This window comes from Malaya genurostris, chromosome 2 (genome assembly GCF_030247185.1).
Source record: "Malaya genurostris strain Urasoe2022 chromosome 2, Malgen_1.1, whole genome shotgun sequence".
In the NCBI taxonomy this organism is placed as follows: domain Eukaryota; kingdom Metazoa; phylum Arthropoda; class Insecta; order Diptera; family Culicidae; genus Malaya; species Malaya genurostris.
This window is the reverse complement of record NC_080571.1, coordinates 305637793-305660405: the sequence shown is the minus strand read 5'-3', so window position 1 is coordinate 305660405 and position 22613 is coordinate 305637793. Positions and strand designations below refer to the sequence as shown.

The 22613-nt window shown below is 37.7% G+C and overlaps 1 protein-coding gene across 4 annotated transcripts; it reads right to left on the bottom strand.

Annotated features, from left to right (window-relative positions):
- Positions 1–27: 27 nt before the first annotated feature.
- On the bottom strand, positions 28–22613 carry LOC131430968 (myb protein). Of its 4 annotated transcripts, none has more exons than XM_058596295.1 (9): positions 22286–22613; positions 21183–21718; positions 10937–11086; positions 2590–3420; positions 2094–2396; positions 1811–2001; positions 1499–1748; positions 1224–1379; positions 28–772 (listed from the first exon to the last, which is right to left on the bottom strand). In XM_058596295.1, the coding sequence occupies exons 2-9, from the start codon at positions 21258–21260 to the stop codon at positions 644–646; spliced, it is 2088 nt and encodes a 695-aa protein (XP_058452278.1). In that variant the 5' UTR covers positions 21261–21718; positions 22286–22613; the 3' UTR covers positions 28–643. The 4 variants fall into 4 exon arrangements, with proteins under 4 accessions (XP_058452278.1, XP_058452280.1, XP_058452279.1 ...); XM_058596297.1 differs by having other exon boundaries at positions 21183–21507; XM_058596296.1 differs by having other exon boundaries at positions 22465–22613.

Sequence of the window (22613 nt, the reverse complement as noted above, 5' to 3'; positions counted from 1 at the left end):
ATAAATCTCTATAAATAGCATGTTGATATATAATAGACTTTTTTACAAACGGGTTTAAAAAAACAATTGAAACTGACACAAGGGGTTACAAAAATAAATATTCTTTGCAATTTCTTCTGAGTTATTTTTTCTGCCATGATAAACTGTCAAACCGGTACAAATCAAACCTGTTCTATAACATATGGGAACAAATCTTGTGGTTGTTGTCTAGCCTTCCTTATAAACTATTTCATTTATGGTCATACTCAAGCTGATAAAAGTACGTAATTCTATACGCTTTACAATAAAAAGTATATTTCGCAAAATAAGGAAGATGGTGCTTTTAGTTTGTTAATGCTAAACTAAGTGCCGGTACCATTGTTGTTGACTTTATAAAGCTTAAGTTTAATGACATCTCAAGACTAAATGTAAAAAAAATATGCTCAAATACAAGATCAGTTGATAAAACTTTTTACTTTATATCAGCGTATCTGATTCGTATTGTGGTAAAATACTAGACATTCGAGTCCACCAATTACTTCTTGTTATTGAGTTGCACACTAGAACACACTCCTCAATCTTGAATACGAATACATCACACACATACACCACTAGAGTACACTCGTTCATGACGAACAAATTTCAAACCAGTTGGCATTCGGTTCTATTTGTAGAAATTCAATGACCGTGGCTGGAGAGACGTTTTCTTCAAACAGTTGTGAGCTTGTTGGGTCATAAAGAGTTGATCACGGGTTTTTCCGCATGCGAATTTCTCCCACTTAGGGTCTAGCACCTGCAATATAAATATGAGTCATTATTGGCAGCAAATGAAAAATTAATGGATTTAACATTCTAACTTCTTCCTACCCTTCGAATACTTCCCCATAACATGTATTGTTCTGATTCGAATTCTGATTTCAAACTTTTAAGTAAGCTGATGAGATACAAACCAAACGAAACCCTTTTGATTTATTATATCATGGATTTTATATGAATTCATGTTCAATGAAATACATAAAAATTGAAGAGAGCCATTTATTCTGCGCAAATACTAAAAATACATCTTATAAATGTTTAAAAAAAATAACGAATCACAACGCTTCGCTTCATCTTTTACAGATGCTGTGGGACCATTACAGTAAGCTTTCAGAGTTACTTCGTATTGGGAATCATAAGATACGATAAAAAATGTTGTGTGCATCTGCTGCTGCTATACGATTACTATTAGCTAAATATCGACGTACCTCTAGGGGTTCTGTTTGTTTCGCTGGAATATTTTGTGCATTCACTGGTTCTAAAATTCCACCACCATCCAACAACAGATCAGAATCACTAAGCGTCTCACGGAGTATGCTGGGCGGAGAAAATATAACGCCAGAGTCCGATATTAGCGATTTGCTCTGTCGAATAAGTAAGAAAAAGGAAATCAGTACACATGTTAACCTACCCTGTTCTTGATAAGCCTGAAAATTGAGTTAGTACTATCATTTCACATACCAGATCGCTGGAGCTCACTTACCGGCGTCTCAGCAAAGAAGCTCATATCGGAATTTTCCCAATTCTGCGTGAAGGCAGCTTTCTTCGCTCGCGGGGAATGTTGAATAGGGACAGTATTTTCCTTGGTTTCGACCGGATGTGGGCGGCAAGGCTCACCATTGGTAACTGTTTTGCTAACGCTTCCATCAATGATAGTACTTTCTTTTGCTTGTTCGTTGCTCATGATTTCCGCAATATCCTCTCCTAGGCGTGCTGGACTAGGAGGAATATATCTAAGAAATTAAGAAGAAGGAAATTTTATTCTGTTGCAATTCAGTTTCCATTTGTCACTTACACTTCCGATCGGCGTTTTCCCAGCTCTGCCATAGCATTTTTGAACGGTGTAGGTGTTCGGGGTTCCATCGATTTTGCATCTTTCAGAGGAGTTTTAATTGTATTTTTGATATCCTCATCTGCTGGATCTCTCTTTGAACACTGATTATCCTTCGAAGGGTTTGGTGTGGTTAGAAGACTAGTGTCGTTAGTCTGAAAGCAATGATACATTTAATTTTCAATAGTATATTGATGTGGTCAAAAAGGAAATAAGCATAATGAAACATAAATAAACGAAAACATACTTTGGCGATTAATTTCTTAACCGGCGTACTGGCCGGAAGCTGATCAAATGAAACATTCAAGCTTGGTGAGTTCAAGAACTGACTGGGAGAGAATGGTAGAGGTTTGATGGGTGTAACGGTCGGCGACAGAAGGTGTTTTTCACCCTGATCCGGATAATGCGGATAGTTCGCGTTCTGTCGAGATGGAAGATGCGAAACACTACTAGTACCAGCGATAGTGTGACCACTAGCCGATGTCACCTGAAGCAGCTGTAGCTGCCTCTGTTGCTGATGCGCCATCAAGATCTGGTGCTGAAGGTCGTTCTGAAACAGTATCAATCGTTTTTACTACTATGATGCCTCGCCTACCACAGATTGATTGTTTTTGGGGAATGAACCAGTGTGTTACGTTAAAGCAAAACTTAAACATTTTGACATAACATAAAACACACACACAAAAACAACAACAAAAAACAAGCACATAATTGAGTTCTTTTGGAAAATCATGTATCCTTACCATTTCGTTCTCATCCCTAAATTTCCGTTTTCTCCTCAGTATGCTGGGCGTGTTAATCTTGAACTTACGATCTTTTCCGTCCGTATCGCTACCGCTAAGTAAATCACTAAAATCCACACTGGTAGGTGTATACGGCTGATGGTTGTTATTGTTGTTGTTGTTGTTATTATTATTATTGCTACCGGTGCCACTGCTGCCACCGAGGAAGTTATTATTTGCTACTACTTTCGCGTTGACGAAAGTAGTTTTTCCGGTTGCATAGAGCGGTGCAATGACAAACTGCTTCTCACTAGTCGCATTCGGTAGCGGTGATATCAGAAAGTCTCCCTGATCAGTCGAAACCGCCACCGGTTCACTTTCTTTATCGAGGGAATCTTCATTCATACTGTCCACCGATGCCTTCTTCCGGTTATTGCAAATTATGTTCCGTAAACTGTTTTGGCCATTTTGCGACTGCTGTGAGCCGTTCAGATTGCCTTGACCCAGCGTCGAGCTGTTCTGTTGGTGGTGTACCTTTGGTTTACGTCGGGTTGCATCCGGTCCTTCGTACTTCCGACGCATCGTCGAGTTCCAGTGGTTTTTGATCGCATTGTCCGTTCGGCCCGGCAGTAATTTAGCAATTTTCGCCCACTGGTTACCCCACTGCAGATGCGCCTGGTAGATAATGTTGTCCTCGTCGTCGGTCCAGGCGGTTTTCTTGATATTTGGATTCAGATGGTTGTGCCATCGTTCGCGACACTGCTTCCCGATACGGCCACGGAGATGACGTGCGATGAGTGTCCACTTTTTGGGACCATATTTTGTGACCAGCTCGACCACTTTATCATCTTCCTGTTGAAGAAAAATAATTAAGAAAAAATCAGTAATAGAACACAAAAAACTTTACTTTAACTTAAGGAGAGGGATTATGCTTCATAAGATTGTTCAACAATTCAAACATGATCCCCGTTGAAACCATTTAGGGGAGACTGTGGCAAAGACGGACACTTTTTCGAAATTGAAAAAAAAGCATCCATTACAACTAGGTTTTTATCAAAGTTATCGATACTGTTGTGTAGCTTCAACCTTCAGCTACAATTACTAACTCGTGGTTTGGAAAAATCGGTACTAACATGTGATTAGAGCATGTTGTACGACAGGCCCTTTTGAAAGTTATGAAATTTAATCCTCATATTGTGTGAAATTTCGTAGACTTCTGTCTACGAGATTATATCGATCGTTGTGTAAATTAAAGTTGTAGAACCAAGCAATGAGCATTATAACATTCGCAAGGGCCTATCTAACGATATACCTTAATCACATGTTAGTACCGAAATATGCATTAGTTTTCGTGAAAAGTCGCGATGAAGTGATCAGCCCCAAACCCAAAATTTCAGAAACTGCGCGGCTAAAGCGGACACTTCTGGAAAATCGAAAAAAAAAAAACAACCATTGCACTTAGGTTTTTACCCGTTTTCTACACAGTTGTGTAGTTTCCACTTTCAGTTACAATTTCCAATTTGTGACTTGGAATAACATGCATTAGTTTTTGTACCAAGTCACCATGAAGTGACCCACCATAATTCAACAATTAGGAACCGCGCCTTGAGCCTTTTGATAAATTTTGATCTATAATTCGGAAGCAGATCCAATACGAACTATCAATATTGGTTCATGTTGTTGTTGTTGTTATTTATTTTAGCCCGGTTTTAACCTATCGGTCATTCACCGGGGGGATATTGGTTCATATTGCGTAAAAAGCTTCAGTGATCCAAATTCATTTTATGGTTTATAACTGTCATTGAAGGTTTTACAACAGTTTTGAAGTAAAAGCATTTTATTTTTAGGTCTTTTTCGTAACATCAATCGATTTTCATCAACCGCAATCAGCCTGCTTTCGGTATACGAAAGAAAGTTCAACCAGAAATACGACTTATGAAATAAATTAGGGTAAAACGGTATAACATGATTCGTGCGGTCATTGAATCTATTTGTAATCTTATTTTTAGGGTTTCCTCGTATTATCAATCGATTTTAATCAACCGCAATCTACCTCCTATCGAAATTCGAAAGAAAGTTCACCCAGTGATACAACTTATGACATAAATTGGGGCAAAGAGGGTTGAACGGGCTAGTACTGTCATTGCCATTATGTGTACTTGGATAACTGAAGTTTTCTACGTAATATGGACCAATATTAGCAGTTCATATTAGATCTGCTTCAGCTTCTGAATGCAACATAAAATTATATTGGTGGAAAAATTGGGGTAAAATTATGTAGCACGAAGCATGCGATGCGAAGCATAACTATCCGCGGCGAAATACACGAAATCCAATTGAGAACGTTTGGGCTAAAATGAAGAGTAAACTTGGAAGGAACCGACCACACAGTTTGAGGCAGCTTCTTTGCCGAATTCACCAAATTTGGAGGTCGTTTTCAGAAGAATACGCGCAGAATCTCGCTCAAAGTATACCTCGAAGGTGTCAAGTCATTATTAACACTGAAGAGGATTGGACTTGCTGTTAATGTATTTGTATGTAAGTTTCAAAGTAAATTTGTCCCGGGTTGGCGGTTCAATGCATAGGGCGCCTGTCTTACAAACCAGTTGTCGTATGTTCGAGCCCCGACCTGGAAGGATTCTTAGTGTCAATAGAATCGTAGCACCAGCCATGCACTGGTTCTGTACACTCTGAATCGGCTGCGAAGTCTGTTAAAACCGTAGGTCAAATTCCACTACAGGAATGTAATACCAAGGCTTTGCTCTATGTAAGTTTCAAAAGTATTTTCGTGTTGAGTGTTTTCATTTTCTCGCAACAGTGACCATGCTCCTATGTAACAGACTGTATTATAAAAAACTTCAGAATTTGATGCACCACCAAAATATATCTGGAGATTGGAGAAACTTCAAATCTGATATTTTGAAGACTGCAGAAGTTTTTAGGAAACACGATGGCAGAATAATTTTGCACCATAACTAGAAGTAAGATTTTTTTTCTTTTAATCAATTATGATTGAAACAATAATTTTAGGACAGTTCTAATAATTTCCGATACTTTAGGTCGATTTGAAAAATATCTGGAATACGTAAGAGACCAGTATAAATACTTCAAATAAGTTTGTTGCATAACACATGGGCTGAAAAGTCCCGGATCTAACACATAGGTGGCGCTAGTTTTATTGCAGTCACCTTTTTTCAGTCGATACTAACCTTTAAAAAGACAACTGTTAAAGTTTCATGATATTCTTTTCATTAGTTTGTGAGTTATTGTGCTGAAAGTGACGCTACTTCTGATCGTCAAATGGTGAGATAACTAACATAAGTCCTCACAAGTTCCTATCTCATGCCTCCCCGATGATGACATTTGGTCAATATAACGGCGTAGACTGGGTGCTTCTGCGTTAGTAGCAAAATGAGAGGGTGCGAAATGGCTTGTAGGTTGAAACCCATCCTAAAGTGCAATATTTATCATAGTATATTGGAACATGTGGTTCTGTTGTTTGTTGCATTATTTGTTATATATTGAATTGAATTATGTTACATTGTATTATATATTGTTGTTGTTGTTATTATTATTATTATTATTTAAAAAGAAATATTATATTTCCTGTGACATCAACTGTTATATATTGTATCATAGCATATTACTTCATATATTATATTTTGTTATGTTATATTATGTTGTATGGTATTATACTGCATTGCATTATATCATATTATATTGTATTGCTACTTTGCTTCCGCCGTTTTTTTTTCAAAATTAAAAGCTTCATTGCGAAAAAGTGCTCACAGATATATTATTCAAAGTGTTGTCCGTCGCTAGCGACAATTTTCTCCCATCTTTCCTGCAATTTTCGGATCCCGGCTCTAAAAAAGGAGTTCTCTTTCGACACCATCCATGAAGCAATCCATTTTCCCAACTCTTCGAAGAATTGAAAATGTTGATCTGCCAGGCCGTGTGCCATCGAACGGAATAGGTGGAAGTTAGAAGGGGCGACATCTGGGGAATATGGCGTGTGGAACAGGACTTCCCATTTCAGCGTTTCCAGGCAATTTTTGACCACTTTTGCGACGTGAGGCCGAGCATTGTCGTGTTGGAGGATTACTTTTTCATGTCTCTCTTGATATTGTGGCCGCTTTTCTTTCAGCGCGCGACTAAGGCGCATCAGTTGCGTTCGGTAGCGATCTCCTGTGATGTTTTCACCCGGTTTTAAGAGTTCGTAGTAAATCATACCGAGCTGATCCCACCAAATACACATCATAACCTTGGCGCCGTGAATATTCGGTTTTGCCTTCGACGAAGTAGCATGCCCGGGCTCTCCCATGATTTTCTGCGTTTAGGATTATCGTATCGAACCCACTTTTTATTACCGGTTACGATTCTATGTAAAAACCCAGATTTTGTCTTTGAAGCAGTTGCTCACATACAAATAGACGGCGCTCGATGTCCCACGGTTTCAACTCGTACGGTACCAAGTTTCCTTCTTTCTGAATCATGCCCAGGGCCTTGAGATGTTTTGAAATGGCTTACTGACTCACTCCCAACGATTAGGCAAGCTCTTCTTGGGTTTGGCACGAATATTCATCAAGCAATGCTTCTAGTTGTTCATCTTTGAAGGTTTTTTCTCTTCCACCACCATGTTTGTCTTCGACATCTAAATCACCATTTTTAAAACGTTGAAACCTCTCCCGACACGTTCTTTCACTCAGAGCAGCATCACTGTAAGTTTCTGAGAGCATTCGATGTGCTTCAGCTGCATTTTTTTCGAATTGTAACTGAAAAGTAAAACTTCCCGCAAATGGCGAGAATTGTGCACATAAACAGACATTTTCGAACGTGAATAATACGAAAACAAGAACAACTGTCACTGAAACGGCGATGACAATTCGTTAGGCACTGTACACACTCACTTTAAAGGCATTATCATCTATGTATTTTGACCAGCCTCAGCCGGTACAGCCACCTATCGAAAAACTAAGGAAGCAAAGTTGTACACCTGATATAATGTATTGTATTATTATATATTTTTTAATATTTATTTATCTTATATTGTATTATATTGTATTATGCTCAATTATATCGACAACGGGAGGGGCAGGGAGTGCATCAAGGTATCTTACAAGTGAATGACTGATGGAGTGGATTGCCAACCTGAGTCACGTGGGGGAAGCTTTGTGTTTCTCCCTGAAGGTCTGAAATGAGCAAGACGCACCCTTCTAACAAACAAATCAACAGGCGGGTTCAATCTGGTACAGTGAAATTCTTTATTATATGGCCGAATGTTCTTACTGGAAGGCGCCGGGTCCTCAAAACCCATTTTGGCCTTCTTAACAGTAGTTATATGAAAGCTATCTGATAATCAAATTCGGATCTACTGTAAGTCTACCCGCATACACTTGCCTTGAACTGATGGTGGCTTCACACATACATACATACACATATTGTGCTAAGAGTGACACTACGTTTGTTATTTTCATAGGAATGGATCAAAAACAATTTCGTGTTTTAATTTTACACTGCTTCTTGATGTAAAAAAATACCGTTCAAACGAAGCAATGGCTTGAAAAGTGTTATGAAGACTCCGCTCCATCAGAAACAACACATAAACATTGGTTTGCTGACGCAGTAGACGTCCAAATGAGGCGGTAACACCAGAAAACATAAAAAAAACTCCACAAAACCGTTTTGAATGATCGAAAAATAAAGTTGCACGAGTTAGCTGACTTCGTAAAGATATAAAAAGAACGTGTTGACTTTATATTGCATGTGCATTTGACTATGAGAAAGCTCTGTACAAAGTGGATGCCGCGTTTGTTCACTGTTGACCAAAAACGAGAACGTGTTGATGATTCTGAGCTGTGTTTGGTCGTGTTTAAACGTAAGAAAGCGAAATTTTCGGCGTCGATATGCGACAATGGATGAAACATGGATTCATCACTTCACTCGTCCAAAGCGCCCGAAAGCACAACAATCGACTGGAAAGGTTATGGCTTCGGTATTTTGGGATGTGCGTGGTGTAATATTTATCGACTATCTTGAGAAAGGAAATACCATAAACAGTGAATATTATATAGCGTTATTGGAGCGTTTGAAGGCTGAATCTGCAAAGAAACGACCGCATATGATAAAGAAAAAATAAATGTGTTTCATCAAGACAACGCACCGTGTCATAAGTCACCTAAAACAATGACAAAACTACATGAATTGAACATCGAATGGCTCCCACCGTATTCGCCAGATTTGGCTCCCAGCGACTACTGGCTGGTTATCGCTGAAACTGGGGCCTAAGGGTGAAGCCAGAGTGGGAGCGACGCGATGCGACAAGCGACGCGATGCGAATATCAAAGGATTGCACGGCGAAGCACGACCGAATTTCGTCCACTTTAAAAAAATAAACATGTATGCCACAGTAAACACGATGCGTTGCGTAGCGACGAGTGATTTCCAGCGCGACAAGCGACCAAGCACCTCGTGCACAGTTTTTCACGCGATTTACGAGCGAACAGAGGTTGAATTGATTTGTGTCATGACGGAACAAAAAAAATCGATTGATGTTGAAGCGCTAATCGGTGCTATTTTTGAACGAAATGCGCTCTGGGATCAACAATCTCGTAATTACCGGAACCGGGTTCTTGTGAACAAGTGCTGGAAAGAAGTTTCGGAAATATTAGGAACTACTGGTTAGTATAGTTTATGTGTTTACTGTGGCATGCATGTTTATTTTTTTAAAGTGGACGAAATTCGGTCGTGCTTCGCCGTGCAATCCTTTGATATTCGCATCGCGTCGCGTCGCTCCCACTCTGGCTTCACCCTAAGAGTCAAAAGATAAATCGTTCTACAATAGTGGTATTAAAATGGCGCTGGATTGATTGCGTTGCTCTTGATGGAGATTACGTTGATGAATAAAGTTTATTTTGAACCAAAAGTAATGTGTTCTCTTTGTTAGACCCGGAACTTTTTAGCCCAAGTGTTATATAGTAAAAGTTTTTCGAAACTTTCATATTACCATCAAAAATTCAACAAAATTTGTAACTATCTTAAGCAGTTCTAAGGATTAACAGACTGATCTTATTTATTAATTTCTAATCAATTGAATCGAAAGGAATCGATGCAGAACCATTGACTAATGCGACAATCCTATTGGCACTAAGAATCCTTACAGGTCAAGGTACGAGCATAGTACAACTAGCTTTTGAGACCAGCGCCTTATGCGTTTAAGTCCCTTAAACTCGGGGCTAAATCGATTAAAAATAGCTGCTAAAAATCTCTGAAGACCCCATAGACAGACACCGATGAACATTGGGAATCATAACTGGAATAAAACTGAGGTTTTACCTCTGAAAGCGTTAGGAATAAATTGGAGCAAAATATCCAAATATGACACATAAGTTCATGATAGTGACAAAATTCGAAACAATATTTTCAAAACCTGTGCAAACTTAACTTTCAAGTTCTAGATTACTACCAAGTTTAACGTCGGACAACATAAACATTACAGCATAATAATCTACTTCCGCTCATTGTCTCTCCACTCCCTGTGTAAATGTATGCATGTATGTATCGATCTAAGCTTAAATTCAGAAATTCCTCGCTGCAAAACTAGAGTACATACAGGATGTTCTCCTTCCTTTCGAATTCTTACGCCGTCATCATTCCCATTAGTGCCGATTACTGCTGGTACACTAGCATCAAAATAATTTAACATTTAGGCGTTCAAAGTGTTCGTTCGATAGATTCTTTTTCAGACAGGAAAAAAATTCTTTCGGAAAGCTATCACACCCAAAGTTATACTGCTTGGGTCATTAAAATCTGCCTGCAACGTCGTCTGTGGTTAGAATGTTACATGCCGGAACGAAAGCAATGCATCAGTGAGCTGCACTCTTCTTGATTAGAGGGGGCACTACTTCTAGACAGACTGCCGCACATTCGAAATCAGCATGTGGTGGTTATCTACGTTTCCTTATTCTCGGTGGATTGTTAGTGCCACAAGCAGCACACGATAGAACCTGTAGCTCAGTTTTGAAATGTATATAGGTACTACATACAACATTTCCTTTCATTCGAAAGCGGAACAACACATAAATGCCACCTGGGTACGCGACGAGCAGAGTACGATCAAAATACTGAGGGGAGTAACATAATTTATATGCAGACGACTTCGAGACAAGCAAGCAAATCAAATGATGGCAGCAAATGTGCACTGGGGTGAAACGACCCCTTCCTGCATTTAGCAAGTTCAATACAATTGCTCTATCTGACTGCAGTTGGTACAACCGAGCATATGTAGATCTAGTGGACAAAGACGAGAACAACCTGACATGATGTAACATGTTTGATATATACTTTCTCATAGCAATATAATTCTTACCTCTTTTGTCCAGGGTCCCTTGATGAGGTCCGGGTTAACCACCTTCGTCCATCGCTGCTGGCACTGAATGTCTGTGCGATCCTTCAGGAACTTGGCGATCACGTCCCACCGTTCACCATGCTGCTCTACCAGAGACTTGAGGGCGGCATCCTTTGAAGAGGTGAATTAGAGAAGAAAAAGTACTACTGTTAATTGTTGCTCTGGGATCATCGTGACCAGGTTAGCCGCGGTGTTTAATTTTTGCTTCCGGTCAGATATTTTTCAAGTGTTTTATTTATTTTTTTGGTTTTGAATAACTATAACGTGAACCATGATTCTGATTTCTGATTTTTAGAATCAAAATGCTAAGTGCTAAAGAATAGTTTTCAAGGAAATTTGAATTTTCATAGAAAGTACCTTTTGTTATTTTTATTTTTTTATTCTCCAGGCATGACCAGCCTATAGGCCGTGCGTTAAAGATCGTCGGGTTTCGGTTATTTGTACCCGAAACCCGACTCGAACTAAGAAAAATTATGTTTGTCGAATTCGGGTCGCGTACGAGTGACGATTTTTTTTATTTTTTATAAAAATTATTCTCGGGTTCGGGTCTGGTACGGGTAAAAGTTTTCTACTTCCGATTAGGTACGGGTCGGGTTCGGATTTAAGAAATTGGACAAAATTTCGATTTTATGCTATTCGATCTCGAGTGATACAAGTTGCTATTTCAACATTTTGCGCTCAAGGATATTGATATCAGATGGAAGATATCGTCTCGGTGATAATACATTCAATAATGCAAGGAATGTAATCAATGGAATGCGATTCTTTAATAATTCGGTAACAAATTTTGTGTATGATAAAAATCGCATTCTTAAAGCAAAATTTACACGACATGCTTACGAAGCAAAGTCTGACAATAAAAGAAACGAAGAAGATTTGGTATTCCATCCGTGGTGATAAGAAAATGTTCTACTAGTTTGTTAGTTCCACTATCCAACATTTTCAATTGTTCTTTGCGTTCTGGAATTTTTTCTGAAATATGGAAGAAATCCTATGTGAACAAGGGTATAGTATCCAACTACCTTGGAATTGTTGCTTTGTGCGCTGTATCGAAACTGTTTGAAAATATAGTTCTGGATTTTATAACACATAGTTGCTCTGACTACATACTACATATCCGAGACTCAGCTTGGATCCATGCCAAAGCTTGCAACATTCCCTGCTGCGTTCGACGATATCAAGCATCACATAACGATCACCAAGTTAAGTAGACTGGGATTAAACGGATCATTTTGTAATTGGCTTCGATCATATCTAACTGGTAATGAAATGATAGTGAAAATAGGAGCCTGTACAACCTCACCATGTGCTGTTATATCTGGAGTTCCTCAAGGAAGTCACCTTGGACCGTTCATAATTTTATTGTATCTCAACGATCTAAATTTTTCGATCAAGTGTATGAAACTTTCGTTCGCCGATGACTTTCGTATTTCATATTTCAAAATGGTTTAAATGCCACTAAATGCCCCGTCGTCTCTTTTTGTAGCAAAAAGTCTGTATTCAAGTTCGACTATAATATGCCATAAACTGTTCTCGAACGCGCATCGTCTGTTAAGGACCTGGGTGTTCTGGAAACCAAGTTAAATTTTAAAGAGCACACAGAGCTTTCAATTGTTACAATTTGACATTCGACGTCGAAGTTTTCCTATTTTTTTCTTCGGATTCCCTATGTTAGAACTAATTATAGATATAACGAGCTCATTGCTAGCATGTGCAGCATATTTAACAAATGTTTCAATTCTTTCGACTTTCATTTATCACGTAATGCTATCAAGAAATCGTTTCTTATGTTACTGTCTCTTTAATTTTAGTTACTATAGAAGCACTAGATTTAAGGATATGTATCATTTGGATAATTTTGATCTATTGATGCAAAAGATGAGGAAGTTTCATGCCTACTGGAGAACAAGTTTGACAGAAACTAATTCCAATGAGCTTTTCCCTGATCCTAATAAAAGAATTAAAGATGAGGAGAAAAAGAAAGACATTCAGAGTAAAATCTGACAATCTGTTACAAAAGTAGTTTTCCGGAAAAATAAATAATTTTACGACAACATACCATTTCCATTGCCTTTCGCATGTTAAATTAAAGGTTCCTATACTACGGGTTTACTTATAGAAGCTACGAAAAAAATTTCTGCAAGAAAAAATCCATATAGGAATGTGTTTGTTGCTAATCAAATGTGTCAGTGGAAAAAAGCTGAAACTGAGATATTTTTTCTCGAGCAGTTTTAAGAAAAACCGAAGAGTTCTAGACTAAGACCCTTTTCTTGAATTTCAACTTTAAGCAGAATGAACTGATTGGTTTATTTTTTAACCATATGGATGATTTATTGATTGAAATCAGGGAAAGAAGCGCCGGAATTTGTTTTTACGCACATATTGTTGACATTACTTATACGCTTGCAAAAAATCTTGCTCCTTAACTAAGGGCATCGAATAAGATGGAGAATAAAAATAAAATCATTTTCATGGGGTTTCTCGAAGTGACGTATGCGGACTTATTTATTGTGTTCGTATGACAAATCTATACAGATTTTTAAATTATATTTATGTGAATTTTCAAGTACTGCGTAAAGTATCACCTGCATAAAAATAGTTGTCTAACGCATCACTCGAATATCGCGCGTTTTAGTTTTCAACTTCGCGCGGATTTCGCGCGTTTTAGTTTTCAACTTCGCGCTGATTTCGCACTTTTGATTTTAAAATTTTTGGTAACAACCCTGCATATTGTTACCATTTGATTCTGTATCACAGATCACAGATTTTCCTACATTCAAAAAAAATCGCAGATTTCTATAGATTATGATTTTTTCCAAAAAAAAAGGAAAGATTTTTTAGATGTTTTTTTTTTTTGCAGCTATATGTTATGGCAGCTCTGGTACTCTAGAATGGTAGCTCTGTTACCAGAATTGCGTGTCCGTATGTGTGTATGTGAGATTCTTAAACATTAACTTGGCTCGGAGATGACAGAGCCGAGTTGATCGAATTTAGAGTCAAATGAAAATTTATTCTATACAGTGTTGGGAAAAAAACAAAATTTCGAAAATCGCGACTGAAAATTTTCGAGATTTTTTGAACAAAAAAAAAATCATCGATCAGAAAAAATTAACTGCAGAAAAGTTCAGTACTAATTTTTTGACAACGCGATTCTCACTGAAACTGATTTCGCATGGCAAAAAAACCAGCTGTGAATAGTTCACTAGCGAATATTCTTTTTTTTTCTTGGCATTACATTCCTTTTGTAGAATTTGGCCTTTCTGTTTCAACAGAATCATTGCATGGCTAGTACTACGATCCTACAGACACTATGAATCCTTCCAGGTCGGGGCTCGATCATATGACAACTGGGGGCAAATGTTCTGCTCGACGATATTTAAGAAAACCTGTTTTAATCCACCTAGTGGTGTAATGATGCCTTTCTCATATTACTCATAACATCATAAATGTTACTGTAGAATTCGCAAAGACAACTGTTTATTGAATAGAAAAGTTTGTTCGAACTTAGCCTAACAAACTCTACAAATACTATTTACCCTGTAGTTCCGGAACCGGGAGTAGTATCCACAACAAATGTAGGAATTCCGTATGAAACTGTAAGACTTTTTCTTTGAACCTATAAGTTTGTGAAAATCGATTTGGCCATCTTGAGAAAAGAGAGATCCTGATCACTATTTCCAATTCGTCCGACACCGGATTTAGATGACCGGAATAGCCGAAGTTAGTTGAACAAACACAGTTGGAACAGTTTTGAATCTAGTTAAACCTAAACTTACTATCTCATGCTCTATTAAACGAAATCTAACAAGCGAACCAACCTTTCTGTTACTTTTGCGTATGTAAGTCAAGCTAAACAGCTTGAATCCGGTATATATATGACATTCGGCCCTCCGGTTAAAAAGTCGGTTTTCACAGTGATTGTATAGCCTTTTCTATATGAGAAAGGCAAAAAGTTCACACATTGAATATATCTGATATGATTCTCAAACAGAAGAGTTTTGGGAAATGAATTTTCATATCCGTTTTATCTCAACCCTTTGCAGAATACATGATGAATAAATTCGTCGATGAACAAAAACTGATACATTATATTATATCTTTATACATACTTGCGATATGGATTTCAATATTTAAGCTTCTCTTCGCCAAGCTTGTGTTCAAGTTTTGTATGCAAGCAGTTATTTTTATAGCGTTAAGTTTCTTTACCATTCTGGGAATTCGGTTGAAGCGATGAACTTTTTATCATTATCAATCGAGTTGATTTTATATTAATTAGAAATAATCTTAAGCACTCAAAATTGTAGTTGTCAATTTCTCAGGCGAAACAACATAACATTGAATTTCATCCGAGCTTGCATGACACAAGATCAGAGCATACCAATTAAAGCTTCAAATCGTTTTATGGCACTTTTTGTCGTGCTGTCTAGCAACAACCTACCTCTAGCATGCTACGCGTAGGACTGAATAGGGATGTCGTAATATCGATCGATTAATCGAGTAATCGAATAATTACCCAGATAATCGAGTAATATTTAATCGATTAACTTAAAACTAATATTCGATTATTGAGCTAATCGAATAATTAAAACAAACTATAGTAATAATCGAATGAATAATCGAGTAATCGAATAATAACCCAGGTAATCGAGGTTACTAAATAATCGAGTAATTCGAAATTCCCGACATCCCTAGGACTGAAACATTAGCTATAATTTCGCTTCTATTTATAGGTTCGCGTGCTTCCAACAGCTTCGCTTTTGCATCGATTGACCAATCAGAGCTATGCTTTCCCTTTGATATATCGCTTACTCTTTAAAAACCGTCGTCTATGGCAGGGAAATCCGGTATGACGGAGATTTTTACACGGAAATACCGAAATCAGTATTTTGGCGAAAAAATTAGTTGATTTTCTGATTTTAGTTAGTTATTTTTTGAGACAACTAAAAAAATCTTAATATGATCAGTATCTAACGAGGAAACAGATTGGAAAACCGACATGTGAACACAATGATGTAATGAAAACCGCGAAAATGTTACCGCAGAGACGGGACTCGAACCCGTAGCTAACTCCTAACCGGGGAAATTGTTGTTGACTTTGTTAAGACGTAAAGCCGCCTTGAGCTAAAACAAAATCGTTGAAGGACAATAAAAGGTTTGTCTACCTTTACCATTGTGTTTGAGATCACACAATCGTCACTGCTGCTACCACACACTAGTGGAGATCCATTAAATCGATGGATGAAACTATCGTGTGTTATCCCGTAGATAGCGAAATAGACAAAAACAAAAGTCTCAAATCAGTATCGTGCGGCAAAAACAGATGGGTAGAAATAGACTCGTGATCATTGTATGTGTTTCTGTTGAATTTGTTTCCGTCGATACGGGACTGTAAGTGAATACCGTAGTGGCTAAGTAGAGCGAAGCATGCTTAGTTTAGTCCAATCAATTGGACTTTCTCTTCATGTGTTTTCATATGCAGGGTAGTTTAATTGGTAAAACAATTTCCCCGGTTAGGAGTTAGCTACGGGTTCGAGTCCCGTCTCTGCGGAAACATTTTCGCGGTTTTCATTACATCATTGTGTTCACATGTCGGTTTTCCAATCTGTTTCCTCGTTAGATACTGATCATATTAAAACTAGCTCAAGGCGGCTTTACGTCTTAACAAAGTCTAAAACAAAATCGTTAAAAAAATCTTACTTTTGCTAATTTAGATTTTTTATTTCTGATTCCCTTAATAATAATAAAATATTTGTTGAAATGGCTATTTTTTTAGTTGAATTCACCATTTCAACGTGCTGTCATTTCTTAGCTAAGGCACACTTCATTTCCATTCAACTAATTTTTTAGTTGAATTAGAAAAATAAAACGTTGTTTTCAACCAACATAAATGGTTGAATTGGCTTCGGCAATTTGCAGCTATGTGGCGCACTGTCACCGAAAAAAATGTTAACACCGTAATGACTACTAGCCACTAGATGGCACACTACTATCGAAAAATATTTCAGTCGCGGTAGTCTTTTCTATATTGGCAGGTATAAATACGATGTTGCATTGGAGAAAAAGGCATAAACGAAACATAAACTTCTTTTTGAAAATTTTTATTCTGAATCGCTGCTTTCTTCATTCGACTTCGCGAAATAAACTCTCTCACTGAAAACTTTGAGCACTCGGAAAACAAAAACCGAATACAAGTAATACACCGGACGGCGTATCCCGGAAGGTTGGAAGATGCAAAAAACATCATTTGACATATACAATTAGAGTACAACATTCAAAACTCATTTCACTATTCCGCGTAAAAACATTACTTCGCACAATCGCTTCAAATGCGCACAAATTCTGAATACACTTTCCACTAAGAGTTTACGTCATTTTTACAAATCGAATCAGAAATTTATATATGGATATATCGTAAAACACATGCGAAAAACATCATAACAATTTGCAAGCAGTTTCAACAAGACTGTCCTTTTTAGCTTTTTAATGGATTGTTTTGCTTTGACACTTCTCATGGTTTTTTGGCTAATAAACTTGTTAATTAAACCAATTTCATTTTTGTGTTCTTTGTGCTGTCCTTCAGTACTGATGGTGATAGAAAATAGAAACAAATTTTCTAATTTTAATAACAAATTAGTTGTCAATGAGAATTTCGTGTTGGATTGAAATATTGCTGGTTTTTGTCCAGGATATTCGCCAACTAAATACATGCTCTGTAAATAAGAGTTTTTTCCAGCAAAGTAAATTCTCAATTTTAACTAATTTCATAGTTATTTTGGAAATTTTGTTGTTAAAATCAACTAATTCAAAAACCGTAATACGAATTAGGCATAGAGCTAATTTCGGTCGTTCCGTGTAGCAGTCAAAATAAGACATTGCTCGCTACTAATCAAAATTTCAATCATTTATTATTGAAAATACGTGGCTTGATACATTCAAATCGAATCTTAAAAATATTTCCAATCAAATGATGAAATAATGTTAATAATTGATACAAAATACACTGAGCTGTAAGTGTTTAAAACCTGATCACATTTCTACGTGTATTTTTCCTTGAGTTTCTGATTTGCACCCCTATATAGAAAATAAAGATGTGTTCCACATCAAAAAACCTCATAACTCTGAAAATTCGCATAAAAAAGACCTTAGTGTATCCTGTTTCTACCTTGTTGCTAGGGTTAGCTATGGTAAGTCCAAGGATTGTCTCAACAAACAGCAAATGTCGTCATTTGATATGTTAGTGGCCAACATTCCTCCTTCGTTATTTCCACAATACCAGAAAAGGTTCAAGTCTTGATGGCATCTGGATCATACGTTTCGGACGGCTTTAATTTGGTTCCTGATTAGTATTCGACTAAACAATCGGCTGTTTCGTTTCGTTCAGATTGGAACCAGAAGCTCCTAAATCAGGCTGAACTGAATCATCGGGTTCGCCTTTGGATTCAGGATTTTCTTCAGGTTCTTGAGGCACTGGAACAGGGGTAACTTGCAATCCAAACTAATCGATCTGTTATGCCATATGATCAGTATGCCAAATAACCATTATGTCAAACGGCATTATCCTAATAACAATATTCTAGCGACTGATGCCTTCGGGTATATGGTTTTATGGACTTTGGTACATTCTGAGATTTTTTTTCTGGATTTTATTGCTTTCTAAAGTTTGTATTTCTGGAGATTAGTATTTTCTGGGCAATGTATTTCTGGGGAAAAAGCTTCGGTTTTTTATGTTCTAGAGAATAGTTTTCGGGGAAATGTTATAGAACCGAGATTTTTTTATTGAATTTTATCCCGATCCGACTTCCGGTTAAGGAATTACAGAGTGAAAAAAATGAAAAACAATGTCACTCATTTGTCTCAGAGATGGCGTGACCGGTTTTCACAAACTTAGATTCAAATGAAAGGTCTCATGGTGCCATAGATCGCTATTGAATTTTATTCCGACCCGACTTCCGGTTTCGTAATTACAAGGCAATATGTGCAAATCTATGAGAAAATGCGCATTCAATTTTCTCGGAAATTTCTCAACCGATTTTTACAAACTAAAATGCAAATAAAAAGTCCCCGAACAGTTCATACGGATCCGACTTCCGGTTCCGGTATTACAGTGCGATTGGAGAAAATTTTCAATTTCACATTTTTATAAAATTACCTGGTAAATATATCTAGTAGGCAGACCTTGTTAGTTGGTGGATATACAAATCTGCTTTAAGGCTACTAGTGCCCAGTTTCCGCTTCCGAACGCACCGCTAATAGTGAAGAAAAGCTCCAAAAACGGAACTCACTTCGATTTCTCAGCAACGGTTAATCCGATTTTCACAGATCATTATTCTATTAAAGTTTTTAGTGTCCTAAAAGATACTGTGCAATTTCATCCAGATCCGACTTCCGGTTCCGAAATTATAGGGCAATAAGTATCAAAACTTTTAAACTGCCATACAAAATATTACAAAATCGGTACGTGCTGGTACGGAAGAAGAAGAAAACGCACCCGTCTAGCACACAGCGTGGTTTGTTCCATTTTGTATAGCGTTCAGGGTTGCCAAATTTAAATCTAAATTAACTTGATATAACTGTTTACAAATTGAAAAGTTGATGGTAGTTTATACCAAAGAAAGTTTTTGATATTGTTTTTGTTCGAAAAAGAAATCTTGACAGAATCTTCTAGTGATGTTTTTGAAAACATAAGTAATATGAGAAAGGCATCATTACACCGCTAGGTGGATTAAACAAGTTTTTTTTAGAAAATCTTTTGAACTGATTTTTTCCCGAGTGATAGTGAAATGAACTTTTTCTGATTATGATTTTCCCAACACTGATTCCATATAATACTCCTGATTTTTATCCGGATCCAACTTTTCTCGGAGATGCCTGTACGGATTCTCATAAACTTAGACTCTAATGACAGTGATTAGAATCCCAAGTAGTAATCCGCAACTAGTTCTAATACGTCTAAGGCCACACTATGTTGCAACAAGAGTTCGAACATTTTTATGTTACACTTTGTAAGACAAGGTGACAGGAATGTTTCTTCATAACCAGAGATGGCATTTCACTAGAGTCATACACCAGGGCGTAGGTTTCAATTCTACAATGCGGATACATTTGGTATCCTCCACACAAAGAGGGAAGCACACTTCTTCTAAGTGTCCATTAAACAGACTTTGAGTGCGTGCTTGTGTTGAAAGAAGCTGATGCGAGTGAATCACATTCTCTTCGCACGAATCGCTCTCACGTGCTCTCGCCTAAATACACCCAAGTGATCACTGACGCGTGATGGTGAGCGAACACTTCAGTAAACTTCAATTGATAGAGAGTAGATCTGGCCTTGCTATGCAAAATTTGCAAGGAAAAACGAAAATTCAACGATAAATTGTTTTATTCTGCTGATTTTGCGTGCCCCACGTCTTATACGCAAACCATACACCAGAGTGCTCACCGGCGTGTACACCTCTGTGAAAGTAACTGCATGCACATCAGAGAATTTATTAGCTCTGCTCTAGCACTTTGGTGCGATGCAGTGGAGGAGGTAAAAGGAAATAAACGAACGAAAATGATCATCAATTGTCGTGGAATTACCTTCGTTTGCTACCAAACTATAGAAATTGCGGGTTACTGATAAGTCTTGATACACAAGTAATGCCGCGTGCTTTCAAGGTAGTAGATGTTCTGAACAATAAGATTGACTGTCCTACTTTGCTCAGTCATAGAGGTGGAGCATTGATTGAATTACAAGGTTCCCCAATACTAACAATTGAAATAAATATTGATGTGATCACCATTCTGAGGATCAGGTAAACCTTTCCAATCGGATTGATGCTGAACAAGGGACAAATCCAACACACTCGAGCGTGTAGGAGATCTTTTGTGTCAAGCTATTTATCGGCTTTTTCAAAATTAATGAATCGCTGCTTTGCTTTTGTATGTTTTAGTTAAACTTTCTACGAATAGTTGGCTAATACTGATGAATGCGATACCTCAATACTATTAAAATAAACGGACAGAGTCGTCACTAAGTTCCATTCGACCCATAGTACACATGTAAATTAGCTGAAATTCAATTCACGAATTAAAATTTTCATAGGCTATAGTAAGAAAATTTGTGCTAGAGAAATTGGTTCGGCAGAAAAAAAATTTTTTTCATAAGAATCGCATTTTCCCAGCTGTGTATTTTAAAACAAAATAACAAAAAATGCCAAAATAATCTTACCTCATGTTTTGTCCAGCGAGATTTCGTTGACTTGTCCCCTTGCGAATGATCCGAGAGATCATCATCCGAAGTATCCATCGTTCTAAGCAGTAATGGATTCTATCATACAACTCGTGCACTTTTTTTTTTAATTTCAGCTGGCAGGATCCTACAAATTTCCACGCTGCTTGCTTGTTCCAGTCAAAGAACTAGCACCCGATTATCTGCCTGAGACCGCTCCTTAATTTATTCAACTACGCACTTTATTCCATCATCCTTCCTCGGGTTCGATTCTAGCCTAACAAACTCTCGTCTTAAAAACTACTGTACTAGGTATATAGAAAACCTATGCGGATATTACAACTCCAATTTTCTCTTTCACTCGTTCTTCCTCAATACTCAGTAATCTGTCTCATTCACATGTGCGCCAGCACTTCAGCGGTAATCATCATTCATAGCACGGTGCGCTTCGATACCCAGCCCGTGCTATCGACAACCGTATGGCGAGGAGGAACACATGCATTATTCCGCTAGGGATGTTCACTAAACACACGAATCTGATTGTATACAAACACGAAAATTTCAACAAAACATTCAGAAGTTGTTACATCTCGTCAATAGGATAAGTAATTTTATCCAGCATTCACAACTATAACTGACACCCCTATTACTTTTCACACGCACATATGGATATGTATTCAATGTTTAATTATGCTTCCTCGGCAGATGTTTTGTTTTCATTCTCTTGCACCTCGCGTGTGGCGTTCGTCCTCGATCTTCTCTAGGTAACTAAACTTCTACGGGGCGCTTTTTTCATCGCTGTTACCGCTCTCATCTTACTCACTCACACATTTTACCAAACAGAGGAAGAATATTTTCCTGTCGCTTGGAAGCACCTATGTATTTTAGCACTACGCGAGGGTCGCAACCATCGATGTCCCCTTATTTTTTGTTCAACTTCTCTACCAGCTAAACAAAAGCACGAAAGGGATTGCCGCGCAAAGGGTGTTACCAAATTTATTTTTCCGGCAATTTCGTCCAACACTACGATAGAACAATAACACAAAAAATCTGCCGCAGACTTGAAATATTCCAAAATATTTTGAATTTTTCCCGAGACTTACTGATTATTACAAAAGAACTACGCACTTCAGGCGTATCAATCCTACAAAGAACGCCAACAACCCGTGAACTAGTACGCAATGTGCACCTCCAAAGAGGGGAATTTATTTATATGTAATTCTACACAAGAACGATATTTTGTCTAAATTAATCACTTTTCAAAAATCACTCTGGTAATTACATTTTCTTTTTGGTTTGGTTTGAGCAACTAATTCAAGGCAGTCTTGTCCTCCGTGACTGGTCCGATCCGAGTGTTTTTTCAAATTTCTTCCATCAGCAGTGGTTCTATGAATATGACGAACAAACAAGCGATGTTCGTTTGTCGGCTGC

Bases quoted from the DNA above. Each gene is read 5' to 3' on its own strand.
- LOC131430968 (XM_058596295.1), bottom strand. From the start codon at position 21,260: ATGGATACTTCGGATGATGATCTCTCGGATCATTCGCAAGGGGACAAG. The intron at 2,002-2,093 runs GTATGTTTTCGT...CATTGCTTTCAG, and splicing joins TTAAGAAATTAATCGCCAAA to ACTAACGACACTAGTCTTCT. The intron at 1,380-1,498 runs GTAAGTGAGCTC...CTTATTCGACAG, and splicing joins GCTTCTTTGCTGAGACGCCG to AGCAAATCGCTAATATCGGA.